Genomic DNA, 11481 nt, shown 5'->3' on the forward strand with positions numbered 1-11481 from the left:
ACAACTCAGTTTGTAGAAAAACTTTTCAATACAAACAGATGACACGACAGACTGACACTGCTACATTTGCAAAGCTTATTCAAATCATAAAATAAGACACCAAACACAAACACAGACACGAACATAACCCAACTTCGACTCATCACATAGGATACTTGCTACTTCATTTCTCCGACACAGCAGCTGCAAAACGAAACATCGATCTCCAGCTTGATGAACTACTACCCCAATGAGAAGAAGGTATCAGTGTATAAACATAACCCACTTTCCCTTTCCAAACTCAGATTTGCACTTCTTCTAAGTACTTTAGTTCGGATGTTGAAGAAATTCAGCCTCTCTTGCTGAGTACTAATAACAAGTTCTTCATTCTGATGCCCTAGAACAAAGATTTGCATCGGCCCATTGTTAAATCCTTCCAGTTTAGTCAAATCAATAGAGCATTGTTTCACCCATATCTTCTTCACTGGATCCTTCAGCATCCATACATGAGTCACTGGAGGATGTGCAAAAGTGTCGATCAAACACAGCTGCCCTTGTACTTCAACCAAAAACATGTCATTACCTCTAACATATGAAATCACATGTGGATGAGGAATGAAATCAAATGTTTCTGTTTCCAAATCAAGCGAGACGATTAGTTCTTTCAGTAAAGGGTGACATCCCTCCCATACCATCCAGTAGAACTTGTTGTTGGCCAGAACTCCCCAACCACGAACGATGAAAGGGCATTGTTTCTCGATTTGCTTCCATGAAGAACTAGTTCCGCTGCCTTCTGATAGAGTGAAAATCTCACATTTAATTGAGTATGAAAATTCATCTTCATTTTCATCATACAAATGAACCAGTTTGTATTCATTTGTGGATGGATTATAGCCGAATCCTCCATCGATTCCCTTACAGGTTGAAGGTTTTGGCTTGGGAAGTTTTATAGCCTTCTTCATACCGGGATTGAAGATGTAGAAATTCCCTTTGTTAACAAGACAGATCAAGCCATGGCCGGAGGGTATCATGTGAACATAACCACCAACAAAGCCAATAGTTCGAAATTGGATGTCACCCTCCATGCTTGCAGAGAAGAAGCGAACGATTTGCCGCTTAGTCATGTTGTCATTGACATCATCAGAAGATTGATTGAGTAAGAGCAACTGACGATTGCTCATTGATCTCTCCAGGTGTAACCTTAAGAAATAAGGATCTGAGATGGTATTCAACCACTCTTTGCATACACACTTGCAGACGCATAGAGCCTTCACGGGGAGTCTGGAAAATATATTGAGCTTGAGTTCATGTAGAAGGTTAGGCATCTCTATCGCAGTTCTCAACTTACTCATTGGATATTGATCTGTGTTCCAAGTAAAGCAAATTAAATGATCAAAGATAAAATAAAGAGAGACATTAGTACGCAAGAAATGAATTGATATGCATATGAAGCAGATTAGATAATTTAATAAAGAATCAAATTTTACTTGTTAAGAAATTCATCCAAAAATATTTTGGGGTTTCAACAGATAAAGTATAGATTCTATGGACTATGGTTTTAAGGGATATCATTGATTTGTTGTGGATTAAATTGGTAGAACAATGAAGTATTATGGAAAAAAAAAAAAAAAAAGCAAAGAGAAAAATAAATGATTAGTAATAAATTAGAAAATAAAGATATTAACGATAAAATATTATAATATATGGTTTAGTAATTACCAAGTACCAACTAGAGATAAATAGAATGATTGAAAGTATATATGATAAGTAAATTAATACTGATATTAATCATTATTGTTTTTATAGGAGAATGGTATGACTTCAAATTATAAATAATATTAATAGTTTAAATGGATAAATATAATTGAAAGAAAGGCAAAAAAGAGAAATATAAATTATTGATTATCAACTAATTATAAAAATTATAATAACGGTATAAATAGGTAAGTATATGTTGATATTCTAAAGAAAATAGAAAGAAAAAAAATGATTAATCGATGAAAAATTTATGGTTATAAAGTATGGCATAAATAATAAGACGGATATTAACAATTAAATATATACCTATTAACTAAAGAAAGAAAAAACAAAAAGAGAGAAACATATAAGATTGATAAATGATAATAGTTTTGTAACAGTATTAACGGTCAAATATTATGATAATAGTTTTGTAACGGTATTAACAGTAAAATAATATATGGTAATAGTTTTGTAACTATATAAACGGTAAAATATTGTAACAGATATAATGATATTAACGGTAAACTATAATAACGATATAAACTGAAAAGAAATAAAGAGAGTAGTTGAAAATAATGATTAATAAGTAGGACTTATATATAGATATAACGATATTAACGTAAACTATATATATATATATTATATAATATATATTATATATATATATATATAATATATATATAGCTAAATAGAGAGGAAAATTGACATATAACTCTCTCATTTGAGCAAACATATATATTCTTTTTCAATACTCCTCAATACATAAAATAAATATATTATAAGAAAAAATATAGATCTATTAACAAAAATTAATAGATCGGAGGAAAAAAACGATTCACACAAAATTTGTTATGCATTATGCAATATGATGATACAATAGATGATGACCGACACTATTACAATTTAAATGCATCAATGAAAAACAATCTGACACATTTAATTCGGAAAAATGACAGAAAAAAGTACCCAAAAAGAAAAAAAAAAGAAAAAAAAGAAAAGAAAGAAAAGAACAGATCAATTAAGTTTAAGATAATATACCTGCCTAGAGAAATTTCAATATTGATCTAGAACTCGAAATTGCTTACACCATATCTTTGATTACTAAATTTCTAGAGAGGAAATATAGAAATTGAGGGATATTAGAGGGGATATAATTAGAGTTATAGCAAGTGTATGGAGAAGGTGATGAGGCTGCAGCTTGACCTGGGTGGGTGATGGTCTGTGTTATTTATAGTGGACTGAGAGGAGAGAGGGTTGAAATGTAATTGAATTCCAGAATGCTTCCTTTTTAAAAATGGAGTCCACAACTGAAATGAAATGGAGTTATAAAATGGAAAACGACAGGGAATTTATATATTCACTCTCTTATTGCATGCCTGCCAAGTAATGTACTACAGTACAAAGAGTCAGTTTTTTGTAGATGAGTATGAATTATATCTAGTAAGACAAATTTTATTAACAAATTTTTTTAATATTATTGTTTTATTATTATACATTCATTTTTCCCTTCTTATTGAGTTTGATTTATATATATATATCTAGACGAATAATTTCATATACAAATTTTGTTAGATAACAGTTGATCGATAATTTTTGTTTTTAATGTTAGAAGATTTATATACAAAAACTCAAATAATATTTTTATACAGGGCTAAATATATATTCATGTTAAGTAAATATTAAGAAAAATAAAAAGTAATTACAGCAGATGCAATGTATTGTGACTCTTGTGAGGGAGGTGAATCAGATTCCGAATTAAATTTAGTTTTGGCTTATATAAGGTAAAAAGAAAACCATATTTAGTCTGGAGATTGAGTATTATATGTTGCAATAAAAGCATGAACAGCAGGATTCCTTTCTACCTTCCATATTTAGATGGTAGCTTTAATGAACCATAATTTATATAAAAATGTCAGTTACATTCCAGTTCAGTCATCCATTTGACAAAATATCAAGCAAAGTTTTTTATTAAACCAGAATTTTTATATGTTAAGACGATGAGATGACTTATATATGGAGAAAAGGTTAGAGAAAAACAAACATAAAAGTCCTCCTTTTTACATTACAACCGTCATCTAAATCATATGATTTTAATTCTTATTTTTTATATATTTAGTTTTAATAGGTGACTCTTTGTAATTAATCTCATATTGGAACTATTTGTTTTAATAATTTGAAATGTATCTCTAAATTCATATTTATTCTACCTTCATAATTAATATGTAACAAAATTTGGATATAATTATTATTCTTTATTAATTTAATTCTAACTTAGAGAACAGGATGTTGAAAATAGTGAAAAGTTTTTTTCCCATTTCTTTATAAATCGAAGTTGGAGAATAATTTTTGTGCTCTGAAAGTACATTTTTTTTTTAAGACTACATAGTACACTGTAATTCTACACGTTGTAGAGAAGAGAAGAATTCAATTTATAAAATTTCCTTGAAAAGAAATTATTTTTATCTACAGGTTCTGTGAATATTAGTATGGGTAGTTCATGCACATTCTACAATATAATAGATATATAATGTAATAAAGAGTTAATGACAAAAATTCTCCCAAGGATTTTATAATAACAAAAATTTCTCCTGCCATTAAATTTTAGGTAAAATAAATAGGAAGCAATTAGATAAATATTCATTAAATCATGATTCATAAAAGTGTAAATTCTTATTAATGGTTTATTAATTATACGTAAAAGAATTTTTGTTATTTTAAAAAACTCATAAAGATTTTATTATTTAATCAAACCTTGGTTAAGTTATTAACTCTATAACTATAATTAACAAACTTTAGACTTGTAATAGTTAAAGATAAATTCATAAAAGGATGAGACAAGACAATGACATAAAACTTCAGACTTATAACATATTAAAAAGTTCAAAGTACTTGCAATCACAAAGTTATAAGTTTTACATCGACTCTAAAATAACAAAATTAACCAAACTTGACAACAATTATTCCATGTCTTCAAAATGACAACACCAACAGCTGCAAAAACAAAGACTCATGCAGCCAACTCGAACCATGAAACTAAGACACCCGACTTGAACAAAAAAGCTAGGACACCCAACTCGAACCATGAAACTAAGACACCCAACTTGAACAATTAAACTAAGACACCCAACTCGAACCATGAAACTAAGACACCCAACTCGAACTACTCCTTCAATAAGAAGAAGGTCTCTGTGTAAATGCAGATCTCAGTATCCCTTTTCAAATTCAGATTCGGACCTCTCCTAAAGATTCGACTTCCCACATTGTAGAAATCAAGCCTTTCTTGCTGAGAATTGATAATGAGCTCTCCGTTCAGATAGCCGAGTACAGAGATTTGTGTCAGCTCATCATCAAATCCTTCCAACTTAGTCAAATCAATGGTGTACTTTTTCGCCCATATCTTCTTCACCGGATCTTCCAGAATCCACACATTTGTGATCGGAGGATACGCAAAAGTGTCCACCAAACACAGCTGCCCTTGAAGTTCCACCAAAAACATGTCGTTTCCTTCCACATAAGAAGTCACATGAGGATGAGGAATGAAATCGAATGTTTCCGTTTCCAAATCCAGGGACATGATTAATTGATCCACTGTGGGGTGGCATCCTTCGCATACCATCCAGTAAAACTTTTTGTCCACTAAAACACCCCAACCAGAAACCATGGCAGGGCACTCCTTCTCGAGTTGTTTCCATGAGTTAGAACTCACTACGCCGCCATCTGATAAAGTCATGATCTCACATTTGATGCTGTACTCCAACTCTTCTTCACTTTTAATGTTATAGAGATGAACGAGCTTGTATTCATTCGTTGATTGAATGTAGCCAAATCCTGCATTAAATCTACCACAAGTTGAAGGTTGCGCCGTGGGGAGTCTTGCAACCTTCTTCATGCTGGGATTGAAGGCATAGAAAATCCCTCTGTTAACGAGACAGACCAAGCCGTGGCCGGATGGTATCATGTAAATGTAGCCACCGACAAATCCACGAGCTCTGAATTGCATTACACCCTCCATGTTTGTGGTGAAGAAGCGAGCAACTTGTCGCTGATTGTCTTCCTCGTCATCATGATCAACGGATTGATCAAGAAACAGCAACTGACGATCTTTCTGAGCTCGCTCGAGGTGTAACTCTAAGAAATAGGGATCAGTTAATATGCCCAACCACTCTTTGGATACGCACCTGCATTTGCCTATAAACTTCACAGGAAGTCTTGAAAATATGTTGGACTTGATCTCATTAGGGATTTTTGCCATCTCTATCTTTCTCAATTTACTCATCATTGGATTAAATAGTAGGATTAGAGAGGACTATTCTTCTTTTTTCTGTACCATAAGAAAGCAAATAGATGAACATTGTATGTGCATTTCATATGCATAACAGATAAATAAAATCTAGTTAATGTTACATATACAAACTACATCAATCGTTATTCATTTTAGTTTGTTTTGACTATTTTTAATTTTAGATTATCCAATCTTATTACAGTACATCAGTTTATATAAATGAACTTAGTTTATATATGTAATATGACTAATCTAAATACTAAAATAACTATACCCAATCTTATTTTATTTTTGTCATTCAAAATTACCAATAACTAGTACCAGAACCCTAAGCTTAGGTTTAATAATCAAGAAAAAAGTATAAATGCAAGCACGTCTACAACTTGTAAGGAAGGATTATTTGAGACTAACTTTGTCTAGAGATATCGTGAGGAGGAGATGGAATGACGTGGAGTGTAAGAAAGGACGTATTCGAAAATTTTACGTGAAAAAAAAAAAAAAAAAAAGGTTTGGAGGCATAGATTGTAGGTAATAATATATTAAAGAAGAGCTTTTTTGAACGTATAATTTGTCAGCTAGGTTAAATTATTAGAGTGACAAAAAGTCATGCAAAATACTAAACTAGTTCCTGATAATCCAAAAAGTTGAAAATCTGAACAACTTCTTTTGAGAGCAGAACTGACCATGGATAACTATTAACCGTTTCCATAGCAAATGGTTTTGGTTCCGAGGACTCCAATAAAATTTGAATATTGGTAAGGAAACTTTGTGAAATTAGCTTCACAATAATTAAAAAAAATAATCCAAAAATAATTCGAGGCAAAGAAAGTAATTAAATTAGTTTTAAGGAAGAAAAACTATGGTAATGTGCTATCAATTAGGGGTAATATAATATGCTATGTAAGAGTTGATTTATACTCAAAACAATCAGTAACATAGGACTTTAATGAATAAAAATTAATATTCTAATCTTTTATAAATAAATATATGGAAAGAAATTAATACGTACAAGTACAATTCATATTGGTATTAAAGTTTACTGTTAAATACTGTTATATCTATAATTATCTATCAATAATTAATTTCAACTACTAAACTATATATTATTATCATATTATACGGTTGATATCTTTATATCTTTAACTATTTATCAATCATTAATTTCAACCGCTCATTTACTTTATCTTCTATATTCCGTAACACTAAAGCGTTTTTATAATATTTTTACCATTAAAACCGTTATGTCTATAGCTATTTCTAAGTCATTAATTTTAATAACTTGTTCATTCTCTATTCTTTGTTTTATATGTTAGTAGATTCTAAACTATTATTGTAATATTCTACCGTTAGTATCGTTATATCTTTAAATATTTATCAATCATTAATTTCAACCAAATGTTCACTCATTTTTATATGTTTAGTAGATACTAAACCGTTATTATAATATTCTACCGTTAATACCGTTATTGCAATACTGTTATATTTATAACTACTTATTAGTCGTTAATTTTAACACCTCTTTCATCACTTTTCATTGATTAGTAGATTTTAAACTATTATTATAATATTGACCATTATGTCTATGACAATTATTTATCAATCATTAATTTCAACTACTCATTCAATATCTCTCTTTTGTAATCAATAGATACTAAACTATTAGTGTAATATTCTACCGTTAATACCGTTATGTATATAACTATATACGAATATCTAGTTTCTAGAACTACCCTAACTCTAGTAAAAAGATACTATACTTTTTTTCATCTGATACTCTACCTTTAATACAATTATATGAAAAACTATTTTTAAATCATTAGTTTCTAATAGTCTTTAACTCTTGTCAAGTGATACTAAACTATTATCATAATATTCTANTGCATATCCAATTTCTTTGTCACCAATCGCATGTTTCTGATCAGTCTCTTTCATTGTGCCACCATCTTTGTTTTCCTTCTCTTTCTTATTCTTTTCGATGCCATTTTCTTTTCTTCCCTTCTCTAGAGCTTCCTTGTATGTACCCTTCATGTCATGTTTCTTAATATTTGTCATAAAAACTGTGTCATTTTCAGCTTCTTGTGATTGATGTTTCTGAGCTGAAGACAATTCATTGCTGTTAGAAACATCCATCACAATCTCCTTTTCCTTTGCATTTTCAAATCCCCAATGTTTCAACGTAGAAATCCCAAAATTCAGCCATGAGATGATCTGAATCAGAACCCAATCTAGCACCGGAACGTGGCCAGGAAATTTGTTTATAGCATCATCAAATTTCCCTGGCAGTGTTTCTGCAGTTTGTACGAGCTCGTCAATCTTGTTGAAAACATGTTTTGATGGTGGGAAAAGAGTCTCAAATATGCTCTCAAAAGCTAGAATCAAATAATCAGAAAAGTACAGGATGGCTAACCATTTATATTCCAGGGCATGCATAAATGGATTAGCCATTTGGGCTAATCTTAATAGTGTTCTAATTATTGAACCTAATGGTCCGTTCAAACCTTGTGATCTTGCATAGACTCTCTGAACAATTAATGAGATTACAACTCCACAGGTATGCAACGGACGGCTCCTAGAATTCATCCTGCTGGTTACTCCTGATTCCTGAGAAATTCAAGTCAAGTTTGTCAATCAAAATTCATTATATACTGCAAATTCTACAACATTTTTCAAATTCGAGAAGAAACTCATACCATTGAAAAGAAAAGAAAATTTTGCTTGCCCTGCAAAACCTGATGGATTTTCTTTTTATAAAGAGAAATCTAAAATTTCAATTTTAGGTGCAAATAGCTACCACTAATTAAACTGATAATACAAAATAAGTCTGCAACTTTTGCCTGCAGGTGTTTATTGTCCCGTGCTAATAGTGGAAAAATGAACGGCTGTTACAAATTTTAGCGGGAATATAAAGTTCACTGTTGGTCCAATAAGAATCCGACACACGTAAAACCACCATTTTTATTTTGGTCAGCAAAAGTGCAAAATAGCGCAAACTACATTTTCCCACCCAAAGTTTGCCATAATTTTTTACCATCCAAAATACACTTTTCGATTCGGCGGCCAACATAGAGAAAACTCAACCCAAGCTATTGAGGTTCTTGAAGAAGGGATGTGATGATTCTTTTGGTGGTGACATGTTTGATTTTGACAGTTAGGATTGATCGGAATTTGACTTGAGATGGACAATTGCGCTAGGGGCAGATCTAGCCCCTTTAAGGGTAGGATTATCCTCATATTTGAAAAAAAAATTATTAATATATAGGCCTACAAAAAAGTGTTATTAATATATATACTTAGACTTATTCTCAGATTTTTTTTTTTTTAAATGAGAATTATTATACATATATCCAAGCCCACAAAAATACTTCTTATTAATATATATATTCCAAGCCCACATTATGTTAAGAGTTTAAAATTCTTTCCACTTTTCTTCTCCACGGCTCCATCTGCTTCTTATGATTTTATCCCAAAATTTTTTATGCTATCTGCTCTTAAAACTTTTGAAGATTGAAATTATTAAAGTTTTCTCTACTCAAGGTGTCACAATTAGCTTTGTTCTCTATTTTATTAGTTTTACGTATGTGTATTGCTCATTTCAATTTAGTTTATTTTAGGGTTGAATCATGCTTGTTTTTTTGAGGTTTTTTATTCTAATTTGAAGGAAAAAGACATAGATTTTAAGAGTTTATTTTGTGTTTTATGTCTAAGAATGAATCTGCTTTCCCAAATTAAAAGATTAACTATATTTTAAAAGATGTTATTCTTTACCCTTCACCCACCACTTTCCTACATTTTAAATGTCACCATTTGGAGTCTCAAAATTATTAAAGAAATTTGAGTTACTATCTATGTTTATATCAAGAAAATTCCCCATTTTGTTATTAATTCGTATTAAAAGTCAACGCAATGTTGATTTTTCCTAAGTTTTGGTTGACTTAGCTTAGGTTAAGTCTGATCAAAGTCATGAAAATTTATATTATAATCTTTGGAAGCTAAATATAAAAATAAATAAATAAAAGAAGGTCTTGCTCAATGTTTACTCAACACATTTACTTAAAATTTTGTTTTTTTATAGATTTATTCAAGTAGGAAAATATTGTATTATTGCGTTCTTTTTTCTTAGGTTCTTGATATTTTATTATTTTCTTTGTTTAAGGTTTTATATTTTTTAAAGTTTTTACTAGTTGTTTGGAAAATAATGACAGAACCGCGGAGGCCCCCTATGGGCTAAAATCCTAGATTTGCCACTGGCGACACTACTATGTTAAACGTGAAATTTCTATGTTTAAAATATTGATCATATATTTTAAATCTCCATTTAAAAAAAATTAATTCAAAGATTTATTTGAATTAGGTAAATAGCAAAATAATGGTTATTAATTATCTTAAAACAATGATATACGATGGTAAGGTGAATGAGATTTGGATTTTATATTTTTTGGCTAAGATATATTTAGTAATTGGGATTGAATATGGTATGGTGGAATAAATGGACGGACATCATAATTTGCTTTTACTCCCATATTTAGATACAACTTTAATTAACTACTACCATATTCAGATTACGACTTTAATTAACCATATTTGATTAATTAATAATACCAATTCCATTTATGTATTCAGTAATAATGGAGCATTGAAACTTTTGCCTTCATTGTTTAAGCAAAACTTTGGTGGACCAGTGTTATTTAAAGAGTAAACGACTTTTTCCACCCAAATAATGCTCTAATGACACTTTTCCACCCAAAACGTTTCAAAATAAAATTTTACTGTCCAAATGTTATATTCCGTTTATAATTTCCATTAGCTTTAGTAGCTTGTGCACTAGCCTCTTAAAGGAAGCAGGGGTACGCTGATTTGGGATGCTAAGTAAGTAGATGCAGAAGCGAGGTACGAAAGCAAGCGGACAATAAGTGGATTGAGCTAACGGTTTATTTGCTCGTTAGGCTTTCCTGTTCGAACAGGCATAGGAACAGTTAAGCCAGCATAGAGCAAAGCTCAACCAATGGGCTATTTGCTATAGTTCAAAGCCTTGTTCATAGAAGGTTTGGAGACATGAGAAGGTGGTTTACTTACTTTTGTACTAGCGTGAGCGTACTTGTGTGTTAAAGGGGTACTCTATTTGGGTTGCTAAGTAGAAGTAGAAGCTATAGGCAAAGGCTTCGCCGCTTACTAAATACAATGATATTCATTTTGAAGACAAAAATACTCCCACTAAACATTGAATATATTTTCACAACTTGTAAGATACGGTAGAGAGAGAGAGAGAGAGAGAGAGAGAGAGAGAGAGAGAGAGAGAGAGAACTTAGGAAAGTTTAGGAATTTGTTATTTGTAATAGGTTGGAATAACAGGATACTGTTTATATAAAAACAATTTAGTTACAAAACGCACCGTTTTGCCTTAGTTTCTAATTCTTACAATTTAACCTAGACAGCTTACAACAAGCACTTACAATACTTATACTTAGGGGTGAGCAAGAAAA

At 30.9% G+C, this 11481-nt stretch overlaps 2 protein-coding genes across 2 annotated transcripts; both read right to left on the minus strand.

The window, feature by feature from the left end:
- Window positions 1-221: 221 nt before the first annotated feature.
- On the minus strand, window positions 222-1331 carry LOC116117232 (F-box protein CPR1-like). The gene has a single exon (XM_031403263.1). It carries the CDS (start codon window positions 1329-1331, stop codon window positions 222-224), a length of 1110 nt encoding a protein of 369 aa, XP_031259123.1.
- Window positions 1332-4879: 3548 nt separating this feature from the next.
- Window positions 4880-5971, minus strand: LOC116117233 (F-box protein CPR1-like). The gene has a single exon (XM_031403264.1). It carries the CDS (start codon window positions 5969-5971, stop codon window positions 4880-4882), a length of 1092 nt encoding a protein of 363 aa, XP_031259124.1.
- Between the last annotated feature and the right edge of the window lie 5510 nt (window positions 5972-11481).

The sequence above is a fragment of the Pistacia vera genome, unplaced genomic scaffold (assembly GCF_008641045.1).
Source record: "Pistacia vera cultivar Batoury unplaced genomic scaffold, PisVer_v2 Contig800, whole genome shotgun sequence".
Lineage (NCBI taxonomy): Eukaryota > Viridiplantae > Streptophyta > Magnoliopsida > Sapindales > Anacardiaceae > Pistacia > Pistacia vera.